The 14,200-nt window shown below is 39.9% G+C and overlaps 1 protein-coding gene across 2 annotated transcripts in view; it reads left to right on the plus strand.

The window, feature by feature from the left end:
- Window positions 1-14,200, plus strand: part of FNDC3B (fibronectin type III domain containing 3B) — a 197,604-nt gene that overhangs the window by 36,240 nt on the left and 147,164 nt on the right. For both annotated transcript variants that reach the window (XM_065639992.1, XM_065639993.1), the window contains exons 2-3: window positions 2,717-2,855; window positions 9,721-9,796. In XM_065639992.1, coding sequence (XP_065496064.1) covers window positions 2,745-2,855; window positions 9,721-9,796 — 187 coding nt within the window. In that variant the 5' untranslated portion in view covers window positions 2,717-2,744. The remainder of the gene's footprint in view (window positions 1-2,716; window positions 2,856-9,720; window positions 9,797-14,200) is intronic.

The following is a 14,200-nucleotide window of genomic DNA, read 5'->3' on the forward strand; positions in this document are numbered from 1 at the left end:
TTAAGAAAGTAGAATTGGCGTGATGCTTAAACTCCGTTAAAGCTGGAGCTTTCAGATTTGGACTAGATTAACATGTCAGTTATTTGGGGAAGGGAGCGTACTGTTTTCCATGGGTTTAAAAGAGTTCCTGTGAACATTTCATTCTTTTAAAATCATCTTAATTAAGTTTTTTATATATGAATATATATACACAGAAAAACTATAGATACGTAATTACATGTATAGCCCATGTAGTTTGAGGTACAACTGACTATTGACTAAATCAACCTGTTTGCATTGAAAGCTCTGATGCCAATCTTCTCACTGGTGCTCAGTATTGGGCTTTTTCAGTCCTTAATCCCAAGCACTTAAGAAATGGTTCAGAAACTCACATTCTCTTCTTCATAATAATTCTAAACAAACCAAACCCCAAATCGCACTGCCCCACTCCCTTCTCTCCACCTCCAAACCCCAATCCTTACGAATATTGCTTGTGGACTTGGATGTTTGTCAAAATTAAAACCTGAGACTCTGAAGTAATGAAAAGCAAAAGGCTTAGGAAAAAGCTCCAAACATTGCAAAACTTCAGGGAGAAAATGCATTGAGCAAAGCTTCTGGGCTGTTGGACAGATTTTTGTAGCCCACGTAACGGTTAGGTCAGAGCTTTGAATGTCTAAGCCAGGGAGGCTTTGGTCGCCGATGGACCCGTGCTGGATCAGAGAGTGGATCCTGCGGACTACAGGAGGATTTAGCAAGTGTTCTATTCCTTACTCCATGGCTATATGCACTGCAGGGCAGGTTATTCAGGGCAGTGGTGACAGCAGGACTAAACCACTGCCAGGCTCTGGAACAAAGCAGTCGATGCAGGCAGGGGATGGGACTTGAAACCCGGCTGTGGATGTACCGCCCTCCTCTTAACTGTGCCTCAAGCTTTCTGAGAACTTCTGTCCTGTAATTAAGTCTCAAATAAAAGGAGGGTTTTCATTTAAAGATGGATGAAAATAGATTGCCTCTGTTTACTTCTCAGTGCAGTGATGATTAGAAAAGTGGTGTTTTCACACAGATAAGAACATTTGGAAAAAGCTGTGAGAGTCATGCTAAATTTGGTACTGAGATAAATTAAAAGTGCTGGTCTTGAGATGTGTGGCTGAAGGTAACAGGGCTAAGTTTGCACATCTGAAGAACAAATGCACTTTTAGTCTTCTGGTACTACTTAGATGTGAAGGGTCAAGAACAAAGAGAGAGATGTGAGTCAGTCTGTGTGGGCACCCCATCAGTTTTAAATCACCCAAGTGGTCCTCTTCAGGAGCTGGAGTAGCAGCTCCTGGTCAGGCTGATGTTTCTGATCATTGAGTGGCTCTGCAGGTGACAGGGTTGCCATGAACTCTGGAAAAGGTCAATGAAGACAACATATTTCAGCATGATTCCTAGCTTAGTTGTTTAAACCAATATTTTTAAAATGTGAACTTAAATCCTAGCAGCACTGGGGGGCAGAGCAGGTGTGGGGTGTCAGGTCTGCAGTCCACAAAGTTGGTGGAACTGCTCCAGCCCTGGTGAGGTTGGCTCAGCCCTCAGTTCCCTCCAGAGCAGGTGAATTAAATTCCCAGTTTATGGCTCTGTGGTCAAGCACTCCATGTAAATACCTGATCCCACAACACTGTCCTTGTGAGCAGGGATTTCCCTGTTGCTCTTTGCCAAAAAATCCCCTATTTATACTCTGGTGGTCTTGTGCCAGCTGATTACTTGGCTGTTACCAGTCACCTAAGTCGCAGCATGTTTTTTTCTAACTTGAATTTGTGATGTATATGAAATGATTTGGGAGGACTTTGGCATTCTCTGGCATAAGAGGTACTAAGGAGGCTGCCCAATTAATGCTGGACCTGCAAGGTTGCTTTGCTTAGGAGTACTTGTGCAGAACTATAGCTAGATTATGTGATTAGGTCATCTATCTTATTCACTAAAGAACTGACTTATTGCCCCATGAAACAGTATGATGGTACTTTTAATGCTGAATTAAGACTTGCTTTTACAAAGCAATTCCCTGTGGTTTTAGTGATGCTTACATATCACAGCAATTAGCCGTCAAGGAGGGTGTGCTGGAAGTGGTGTGTGATTCTTCACAAACTTTCAGGTGAGATTTTCCATCCTGCTCTGTGGTTTTCTGTATAGCACAAAGTGTTTAAAGCATGGGGATGTGCTGTGCCTCCTGCTCCAGTAAAAATCTTTCTCCGTTGGATCATGATTAAGTGGAAATCAGGCGCCTGCTCTTTGTGTTACAGGTGACAGTTCTCACTGTCCACAGGGCCCTAGAAAGAAAATAAAGGTGTTTGGCTTTGAACTGTGGATATTGAGTGAAAGTGAGGTGACACTTTAATCATGCAGATGATGTATTTCCAAGAGCTGTGGTAGCAAGCAGGATGCTGATTTTTAGGAACAGAGCAAATCTCATTCTAAGTGTCTTGGAACTTGCCCATTTCAGCTGTGAGATGAGGGCTGGGCATTAAATCACGGGAATGAGTGGAAATCTGGCTAGTTGTTTTTTTGAAGTCTTGCGTGGAAACTTGACTTCCCATGCTCTTGATCTGACAGTTAAAACCTCTGTTCAATGCCTCAGTTTCCCATATGCAGCCTGTTACAAAAGCAGGTGTACTTAGGTTGCAAAACACACACAGATACCAGTGACCCTCTAAACTATAAGTGGGTTTTCCAGGGTCTTTAACTGATGCTTCTCTTGCAGGAAGCCCGTTGAGGAAAATTCTCCATGAATGTACGTCACAATGATGATGACCGACCAAATTCCGCTGGAGCTGCCACCGTTGCTGAACGGAGAAGTAGCCATGATGCCTCACATCGTGAATGGCGATGGATCACAGCAGGTCAGTCAGTTTATTTAAACCATCCATTTTCTGCAAAGCTATTTCTTGGCAACTGAGGGATTTTGAAGATCAAGAAAGTGGTTTTCCCTAGCACTGGGGAGGGCAGAGTATTTTTTTGGAAGGCAGAAATCTGCCCTTACACCGGAAACACATTAAAAGCAATGCTTTAAGTATACTGTTAAATTTAATGTGATTATTTGCATATGTGTTCATTGAAGTTAAAATGATGGATTGAAACAATGGATATAAATGCTATGGATTTGAAGGCTTTGCAGAAAGTTAGTCTCGTGATAGTATCTATGAGATTTTAAGGACTTAAAAATGCTGAGGTTGTAAAAAAGGGAAAGAAGGAAATGGAGAACTGAAGAAGAGTCCTGTGATGTCTGCTGTTCTTTGCTTATCTAAGTGTACTGATCCCAGCAGTCCCATGTATTACTCTGTGCTTCATTATAACCTTCAGAGAAGCAGAAGTGAATTTTGAGTGGGCTTTTGAAGGAAGGCAAGTTTATAGTTGCTTCCATATCTTTCTGAGAGAGGTTCTCTAACAAGGTTGATCAGTAGGTAGAATGATTATAAGACCATAAGGATGCCTTCATGTCAGGATATAGCCTGGAGGTGGAAGCTGATAAGTTGGTAGGTTCACAAACCTGTCATCTTGGGTTAATCTTTCTCTTTGTAGAACATCTACCCTAGCGATTCTTTTGTGTTATTCAGTTTGGTTCCCTCCTGATTTGAAAAATTTCAGCAAAATATTGTAATCAAGATAGAAAAAAGCTGTCCTTCACAACTCAATATAAAATGTCGTTCTGTTACTTCTCATTCCATTGATCATTTGTTCCTCCTCCTAAGCTGTGTTTTAAACTATACCATCCTCAAGAGAGAGAATAATTTCCGCTTTTCTTGTAAGCCTTTAAGTCTGTCTGCTTATCTGGGTTCTCACTACAATGCAGGATTTCATTGCTGTGATTTTTTTTTTTTTTTAAGTCATTTCTGCACGGTGTACTTCAACTTGAAAAAACAGAAAAGAAAGCTTTTAATGGCTCTGCTTACTAAGTTCAGTGTTCATATGCTTGAGCAAAGGAACAATCTTATTAATATTGGATAGGATAATTGTTCCTTAAATATGCCTTTTCTTCCTTGCAGGAAACCATTTATCAGGTTAGACTGTCCAGTGGGTCCTTTTGTATTACAGAAAGAATAAATGAAGTCTTCTGAGCCCTCCTGTGAGATGTGACTTTAAGTCCAATCTTTGAATTTTCCCATCAGTGATGACTCTGCAGCCTTGCTTGGCAGATGCCTCCACTGCCTTTAAACTATCTTATCTAATATTTTGGGAAAAAAGAATTGCTGATGTACTGGAAGTGTGTTACTCTTGCTTTTGCTGTGCTTTACAAATATGACTCAGCAGAACAGTTCTGGGCTGGGTTCCTTTGCTGCATAAATGTTTGTTGGATGATGGCTGTAGACCTCATTACCTTATCTCTTTAAGTACTTGTAGCTGGAATACCAGTTTTCGTGAGACTACCTTGGTCTCTCATCTAGAAAGCTTAGCTGCCTTAATGCTTCATCATTTTCATCCTATTTCTGAAGTTTTGGTTGACGTCCTAACTTCTTAAATGTACTGTTCTAAAATGCAATGAAACTGGAATAAATGCTTTGTTTGATCTATGCATATAGCAGCTGCAAATGGATTATGTTGTGCTCTTCATGTTATTTCTGATGTAACATAGAAGTGACTGTTGCGTGTTTGAGATTTATCCTAGTTACTTGTAAGGCAGGAGCAGTCTTTAGATTTGATTCATGTAGGAATGACTTCCTTGATAAGGATGGTTTATATTGCTCCATAAATAGGTGCTAATTTTGTGAAGGCATGTGCTTTTCCAGGGTGTAATTAACATGTCTGCTAGAAGCTGGTGGGAGCTGAGGCATGTGGAGTTTTCCACACTACGATGTGTCACAGCACACATCGTGCTCTGGAGTGGGCAGCACTTGCCTCTGATGAGATGCTCTGAGTGCACTTGCTGTCGTTCACCCTTATGTGTCACAGGACACATGAAGCCTCAGCCGTGCCAGCACAGCAGAGCCGTGCTGTAGGCTGTACCTGGCAATGCTGGACTTCAGAGAAAAGGCTGTTCTCAAAAGACCGGTTCTTATATATGTGGAAAAGAGCAGACTGGAGCTGATAAAACACCTTAGCTTTTGCAAGCAGTCAGATGGAGAGCGATGCAACAGAGAATTCTGCCAGTAAACAGTCCTGTATTGTAAGACAATTGCATAGGAACATTCATTTGTTTTATCTTCCTGGGGATAAGTGCTGCAGAGCTAGGAATGCCTCTGCCTGCTTGACAGTAATCACTCTTCTCTAGACTACCCAAAATGGCCTTTCTAGCACTGGCCTTTTTTTTTTTTTTTTTTAAAGTTTCCCACACTTCATTTCCACTACTGCTGACTGTATTTAGTGCTTTCATGTCCCTTCCAGAGCTGCTGCTTACTCTGTTTCTGCTTCTAATCCACTTGTAACTCCTGTGGGGAGTCAGGGAGTGATAATTAACCTTTTGGTCCAAGAATTTCAGTGGTTTCCTGTAGGTACTCCACTGCAAGCTCTAAAAAACTGGGAGTATAAAGTGGAGGGGCAGCTCGCTGTGCCATAGCACGTCTGTACAGAATGCCAGGCAATTTAGCTTGGGAAGTTTTATTTTGGCTTGATTTGTTCACTGCACCTGCAGTGGTGTAGCAAGTTTTCTGCTTGCCCGCTCTTTGTAAAGGTGTATTTACCGATCCCTGTTTTTTCACTGTTTGGCTCGAGCCCAGGCACTGTACATAGCTCTGTTTGTGCTAGTTCTTGTCTTTTAGGGTCACACACTTTGAATAAGGGAGGATGTGAGGAACAAGTTTTGGTACCTGCCTGTAGCACAACAAGCCTGTGTGCTGTGCAAGAGCTTGCAAGTGTTGAGCTGGCCGGGTTTATACTGCACCTGCACAGGGGCTGAGCTGAGGGATTGAGCTTTGTGCCAAAGTTTAGAGTTACTTCTTCATAATTTCTTGAAATTTTTTCTCTATATGCTTGTAGGAATGCCCTTTTAGATGGGGGGGGGGGGGATATGTACATATGTAACGCTTATTTCAAGAAGAAAAATGTTTATATTATAACTGGTACACATCAAAGATAGCTGAGCAGAGGGGCATCCATCCATGAAAAATAAAGGATGATGAAATTTCCTTCTATTTAAATATACTGAGTTTTAAAGCTGATTCAGTAGTCTTAGAGAAGGCATTTAGACTAGAATGGGTGGCAGAGGAGTTACTTTAGCAAACTGATGGCCAGCGTTTGCTATCTAGGAAGTCTCTAATATGAACTTTTCTGGAGGCATTTTAACTGAAGGATGTTGGGCCAACTGGGAAGCGGTTCTCACAAATGTGCAATGAAACAGAAATTGATAAATCTTCATTAATCTTAAAATGTCTTGCTTATCAGAGCAGTTTGTTACGCAAATTTACTAATTTTTCTGTTACACTAATTTACTAATTCCCCCAGCTGTATGAAGCATGATATATCTAAACAGAGAAAGGAAAATCTACCACAGTGGAAATGCTTAAGGCAGGGTTTTAGTACACCAAAGCAGTGCGAGGGGCTGTTTGACCTTAGCAAGGAAAAGGTTCTTATAATGTAGAAATATTTTAAAGCAAGCATTGGATTGTATTGCATCACATGGATGCACAGGTGATCTGCAGCAAAGCAGTTAGGAGATGGTGGTCTGCTCTGAAAGCGAATTTTTTTCTGTGCGCTAAAAACCTACTTGTATAAGTAAACAAACACTATACAAAATATATCATAGCACATGCCCTTGGTCCCTACCAGATCACATTGTCTGTATTTGTATGAGACTGTTTACCCACAATGTATATAATTCTATATTCCTGAACCTGAGCTTTAAGCCTGTGTTAGACTTTGCTGGCAGGTTCACTGGGCTCTTCCCCTGCTCCCAGTAGACACAAGAGTTGCATAGTAGGAACAAGGGGACATGAGTGACATGGGTTTGGCTTGTCATGAAAACTTGGTCTGGACACAGCAATTATTACCAAATTGTGTGTGTGATTATAAATATTTACAGTAACTATGCAACTTAGTAACATTAATCAGTCTTAACAAATGTGACTTTATAATAACATTCTTAAATGCAAAATAAACCAAAAAAGAAGTGTGTTATGGAGACAGCAAACTTTCTCTGACAATGCGGCAGGTAAGGCTGGGCTTTGACACCGAGTGGGTTAAACTGCTAAAGCAAACATGCAAGTACTTTTTATGGAAAATAAAAAGCCTTTGGACTGTGCTGCTGTCACAGGCTCCAGCTTTTCAGCTGTGAGGAGGCCAGGAGACTGAAACTGGTATGGGCTGTCCTCGGACCGCAGACCATACCCTCGTGGTGCTGCCAGGGCCACCGAGCGGCCGCCTGGGCTCAAAGTGACTTTTCAGGCTCGCTCTCCTCTTACTGCTCTCTCATAAATCTGGGGATGATGTGTATTGGAAGAGTCACAGGGCAATTAAAGATTGTCTGTGTGTGTTTCCATTAAAATAAAGATGTTATCTTGAGATTTACTTTTTTTATTGCTTTCCTCAGATTTTTTAATTAAAAGCTTCAGAAACAATGTGTTCTCATGAAGATCCCTTGAGTAGAAAGAAACGAGAAAAGCTGCATTCCAGGCTGCAGAATATGGTTTTGCTGTTTAGGAGGACATGGGAAAAAGAAATCTTTGAGTTAGTTTGACGTATTTAGTGTATATAAACAAAAGAAGTCACAGTGTGCCTTGATATTATTTGTGCAGGCAATCGGGACAAATCAGGTCATTGGCTGGAAAATGCCCAGTATCTAATACTGGATGTGCACTCTCTCTGGTTGCACCAGGGGAGGTTTAGGTTGGACTGTGTAATTAGGCAAGGATAATGCTGTTTTAGTTTGTCCATCATAAACAACAGCTGCTATTTTGGATATAATCTTGAGAAAGGGTTTTTAATGTGGAAGCCCAAGGAATTATTTGCAAAGCACAACTGCAGACGTGCAAACACAGGCACTTGGACTGGAGACTGACCTTTGCAATGACTCCTTGAAGTGGAATTTGTAAATCGGAGCCTTCTGATAACCAACCCTGGGATAGACACGTGCCTTGTGTAGTGAGAGGAATCCCTCTCTCACGATCAGTCTTTTATCTGCCATTAAACTCAACTCCTCACTTTAGGGAAAAGAGATTTTTTTCATCTACATCAATCTACTCAGGATATATATAATATTTTGAGCAGCTGGACCAAGTTCTTCCAAAGGTGTGATGGTGCACTAGGGCATCTGGTTTATGTTAATCAAATGTGTTAATAAATAACCTGCCTTAATGCTGCTGGTTTAGCCAGATAATGCAAATGAACTAATGAAATACTTTTATGATTCTTTGCCTCTTTGCACTCAGGTTTCTGGTTTGTTGGTTGGGCTTTTTTTTAAACTGAATGACACTGCTTTGCTCTGGGCTTCTTTTGATGGGCTTGGATAATCCACGCCTGCTCATAGCAAAAGAGCATTTAAATGCTGTCACTTAAATGTTGATTGTTTGGAGATTAGGGATGGAATGGCTTTGTGCCTCTGATCTTTTCTGAACAATTAATTGTACTCTGTATGCTGGACCAGATCCACATGTTTGCAGAAAAATTATTGTTGCAGACAAAATAATGGTTTCTGTGTGTCATTTTTCTGATTTCCAGCTTGTGCTTTAAAAATGTAGCTGGAATAATGGGTTTCTGTAGGATTACAGTAATCCTATAAGGTCATCTAGGCAATAATTATTTTATGCATTTAGCTTAAGGAATTCAGAAACACAACATTAATTCAAATTATGTCTTTCCAGATCGAATGATTAAATTCTGCCTACAGGTATCCCAGAATATAAAGACCAGACTTAAATTTAGAGAGAGTTTTCACAAAAAGATACAGATGTAGATTTTCAATTTATACCAAGGTTAATCCAGTTTTGGATTGAATTTCTAACAATGCAATGTTAACAGAAATGTGTTTAAAATATTTGAGTAAAAGTTTCACAAACAGCAACAGCATGGGGTAAATGATCACTGGTTCCCAGTGAAACTCTTCATTAAAGAAATAAATATAGATCATAAGTTTTAAAACTTTGACTATGGGCACCTGAAATTTAATAAAGATGATTATAAAGTGCACTGAACTGGGATGTGTTTTGGTGCTTCCTGGTCTTTGTAATGTTCCTATCATCTGCAGAACTGAGCAATGGGAGACTGGGGTGGTATTTTGATTATTTTAAAAAAATAGTATATTTGTTACTAAATAAATAGTTTATTACTGGTTCTGTGTGCAACTGTTGAACTGTGTGTGTATCTATGGATTTTTCTTAATGATATCTGAAGGATGAATTTTTAAAATTGCAACGGGTCAGTTCCCCTTATGCTGCAAAAAAACATTCCTGTGAACGTGAATACCTGGTATGGCTTCGTGCTGCATGCTGGAGTTTATGTGCTGTCTGCTCCTGTGTGCCAGTTGTCTAAAGATTTGTCTGTGGCTATCAGCATTTGGCCAAGTTAAACACACTGTCAAGAGTTTGGTGGTGGAACGCGAAACCATAATTCTCACCTGCATACAACTGAGTTACATCTTTATTTCAGCTCTGAAAACTTAGGTGATGCTTTAAATCTCTACTGGCTCTTGGACTCTGCTGGTACCCAAAGATGTAGCACACCAGTCTGTTCCCTCCCTGCCCCCATATTTCCTCCAAAGTAAGGATAACATAGTTGTTAGGTTGGGGAAATTTAATTTTTGAAGATCACAGTGCAATAAATGCGTTTTTCTTTTGGCAGGTCTTTTTGGTTCAAGTTAATCCAGGTGAAACCTTTACAATAAGGGCTGAGGATGGAACCTTGCAGTGCATCCAAGGTAAGAGGATACACGGGCGTGTGGATGAGTATTGCTTGCATTATGGAAAACGTCTTCTCTCATCTCTACAAAAACATGATATGCAGTTTTGGAAATACAATGAAGCACTTAAGATTGACAAGCTGCAGTCATGGCTGCTGTACATGTTACAGGACCTGAATATCTTGTAGTTAGTCATGAATTTCTTGCAAGTACAGGAGATTTCTCGCTGTTCAGTCATTTACCAACATTTATATAAATGCACATAGTGAATACAAACGAGAGATCCCAAGTTAGATTGAAAACTAGTAACAAATGAAGTGGATATCTATGGAAAAACTATTTTGTTTTCATACAGCCCTTGGGAGGGACAAAAAATGAGCAGGGGAAGTACAGACATTGCAGAGTGCTTAGAGAAGTCAGATTGGTTTTGAGCAGAATTTTTAATCTGTTCTTTAGAAGCAGAGCTGGTTAATTATGCAGTTTTGAATAAAAGCATGTAAGCAGTCATATGGTGTTTTACCTCTTGGTAAAATTGTGAAAATATGATAAATAGTGCTTGTCTTTTTTATAAGAGAGAACCCACACACAATCTTTTAACAGGTCTGAAAGGAGAAGCAACAAAAGACCTTTCAGATTGTATAATAATTACTGTGAAGAGAGTTTCTAGCTAGCAGCAAATACAGCTTTGAAGTGAAGCAGATGTTTCCCTAGGTATGACGCTGTCTACAGTAAATACGGGAAGGTTAAACCAAAATTTAAAGGCAATAGACTTTTCATAGCTGTACTGCTAATACCTTTTTCAGTGATATTTTTTTGAGCTTATGCCGTTATCTTATTTTTCTGAGAAGGGAGGTAGGTGGTGTTGCCTCCCCCATCCTTTCCAGATCTTACATTAAGCAGTGATCTCAGTGGGCTATTTGTTCAAAAACCTTTCCTAAAAAAAGTAATAGTAATTGGGGGGAAAAAAGTCAGTTTAATAATAACTGTATAGCTAGTGAGTTGCCCCTGTATTTTGACTGAATTTCAAACCTACTCAAGAAAGAGTCTTAGAGTGCATCGAATGTTAAAATTGTACTGCTCAAAAATGGCTATGCTTTTAATTAAAATTTGGATTACAAGGGACTGCTTGAGATTACCTTATCCAACCTGCTGCTGAAAGCAGGGATAGTGTTAGAGGTGGATCATGTTGTCCAGCACCTGTGGTCTCTGAGGATGGAAGTTGCTCCCATAGCAAAGAGTTTGTCCTTTGAAGTATTTGAAATTTCCCATCTTGCATTCTCTTCGTGTCTTTTCTGTGGCGCCTCATTTAAGCAGTGGGGGAGTTGGTGGTTCTTGCTTGACATTTCATCCCCATGGAAATGAGGAATTAGTAGTTGTTTGAGATAAATGGTACAGAAGCTTCCCTGAACACCATCCAGATTTATTCACTCTTGATGAGCAATAATAGCAGCAATTTAAAACTGCTTGTTACGATTTACAGCCATCGTGCTGTGTGGTAAGAAATTGGTCCACGTGGCGATTAACAGAGGAATAAAGCTGGCTTCTCCTTTCATTTGAAATGAGTGCTTTATATTGGTTAGTACATTAAAATTTTCCATTACAGATATAATTATGATACCATTTATTTATAATTTTTTCATACTCAGTGTTGTTCAGACAGGGTATTTAACCTGAATGCAACTGGAAACCTCCTGGTTCTGTATTCCCAGTCATTTGACACATTTGTGCCAATGGGGTTGGTTTGGTAATAATCGGCAATCTTTCATAAAATTGATTTAGAATTTGTAGCGTAGAATTGTCTCCTTTTTTTTGGTAGAGCTGCAGTATTGACCACCAAAGCACATGTGTTTATTTGTATACACTCTTTAAGTTTGGTCTGAAAATTCTGATATTGTTTTCATGCGGAAGCTTCAACCCCTACTTGGTTGTGAAATACTTACATTGCTGAAATGAGTACATGCTTCAAACACAGAACACCACCTGACTGTTTTGTTGCATTTTTCTTTTGGTAAAGCTCTATTCACAGTGCAATTTTGGAATGTAATAGCAATCGATCACGGAATAAACTTTAATCAGCCAGTAAATATAATAAGATTAGGATTCATGACAGTTCTGTGTTTTCTGTGCTCTGAGGTTATTGTAAAAGATGGGCTTATGTGTGCAGGGGTTTTGGGAATTACACCCCACTTTACTCCACAAAATTTACATTTGTGGATTTTTTTCCTGTGATAGAGTATTCTGTATGTTTAAAGGTTAATGTATTCCCTATACGTGGGGCAGCACTCAGAATTATCATGCATTTTCCTTTGCTGCCACGTTGCACTATGATTAGCAAGCTACAGAATAATTTTAACACCATGTTAAGGCGGCAGGAAAGTCTCTATTTGGCCAGTGTGCACACCTGGTCTGTTGGAGAAATTCAGCCTTTGAGGACAGGTGTGTATGGCACGGTCCACATGTTGAGTTATTTTAGAGAAGCATCTGAGCGGTTCCTCATGCTTTCGCTGGGACTGGTGTTAGCAAATGACTTCCAATGGCTTTGCCTCCTCCATCGCACGTGGTAAGAGAGATGCTGTGGTATGTGACTTTTGTAGCCTTCATAACAACAACCAAATAAAGGAATAAAGAAAGAGGTTGTTGGAGATTAGTTGAGATGATTTTTTTTTTTTTGGTAGTTGCTGGAAGGTGAATCAAGCAGGAACATGATGCTGCCTGTGTGGGCAGGAGGCAGCTCCCCTGCCTGCCTGGGGTGTTAAACCCTTGAGTGCATGATGAACATCAAGGCCGCACTGTAAAGCGGAAACATAAAGCACATCCTTTATTTGTGTGTGATTGGATGACCAGTCTTTGTTCCTTTAAAGCCATGTGCATATTAATGACAAAGAATTAGTGTTCTTCCTCCGAAAAATCACAGTAACCTTGGGGAGCAGGGGGGAAAACCAAAGCCCTGCTCATCCTGTGCTGCTGCCTGCCCGGGCTCGGTTTTGCGCTCTAACTGCAAAATTTGTACCTCTATGGTTGGCTAAAGCATGTCTGATTTAGAATCTGAATTCAGTATTTTTGAGAGATAAAATATGTACATGTGCTGTATCATCAGCACTTCAAAAACTGATATTTTTATATAGTTTTGACAGATAATACTTCATAAATACTTCAATGTTTTAAATACTTCATTTACTTTTTGCCTTTTTCCACTTAATTTTTCACAAACTCAGGACTTGGCTGCTGGTAGCTCTGCAAGGAAAGGACAAGGGCAAGACATGCTCACCCATTTCTTTGCTCTACTATTTCACTTTATATGAAAGATTGCTTCTAGCTGGCACTTTGGGGTTATCACACTAAATGAAATAAGGAAGCGGGGCTAACGTGGATCTGATCAGCTGCAAAGTGGCACCAAAACAACCCCATGTGTTTGAAAAACCTTTATTCTGCTTTCTGAATTTTAGAATAAAATAGATTGTGGGTGAATCTGACGTGTTTAGGAAATTCCCTTTTCCCCAGTGACCTGATGTGATAAAAATTGGAATTCCTGGTGTATTCTGTCTTAGCCCATTCTGTTGAAAATACCCTCTCGAAATTTAGCTCTAATCTTTGTTCAGTATCACAGCACTAGGCTTGGAATAGCGATGCACAAAACTTGTGTGCAAAGCAAACAAATATGCTAATGAAATTACGCTTTAATTGTAGCATTGCATGGGTGGGGGATTTTGTTTTGTTTTTCAAGTACAAGATACAGATGTGAATGGCATGGAAGGGTTGTAGCTATGCTTAAATGTGAATATTTGTGTAGTATAGAAGAATATGAATTGCATTTGGGTGGTTACATTTTGAAATGAAAACAGAGTAATAAACATACAGAGTTTACTAATAGTGATATTTGTTTCAAGTGATATTTTCAAGTGTTTTGCCATTGATGCTGAACATGAAGCACTCTTGGGCCCTTGCTTGTTCTTATCTTGTAAAACAAAGAATCCATGAATTAAATTTCAGTGCTGCTTTTTCCATAACTCTAAAAGAGAGTAAATCAAACGAAAGGCCAAGAAGAATGCTAAAAATCTAGCAGTGGTTTCTCAAATGAAAGATTTCCTGGAATTATTATTCCCTTAATTTCGTGGGTGGGCGTGGTTTGGTGTGGTAATGCAAAGGAATGGATATTAAAGGCTAAATAACTGCAGTTTTTTATAGGAAGAGTGTGTGCGTGTGTCAGTGAAATAAGGCTGTGTCTTGTCTAAGCAAACCAAAAGTCCTTACCTTTTTTTTTTCTTCTCTAGTTTGAGATCATAAATGAGGAAGTGAGTCAGGTTCTTGGAGGGAAGGAAAGAGTTGAAAATAGATGGGATGTGGTGTAAGCAAATGAGAGAGAACTGTGGCATGCTACTGGGGGGGACACAGAGGTGCCAAGATGAGGGTCGTGAAGGGCAG

This window comes from Caloenas nicobarica, chromosome 8 (assembly GCF_036013445.1).
Source record: "Caloenas nicobarica isolate bCalNic1 chromosome 8, bCalNic1.hap1, whole genome shotgun sequence".
Taxonomy (NCBI): Eukaryota; Metazoa; Chordata; class Aves; order Columbiformes; family Columbidae; genus Caloenas; species Caloenas nicobarica.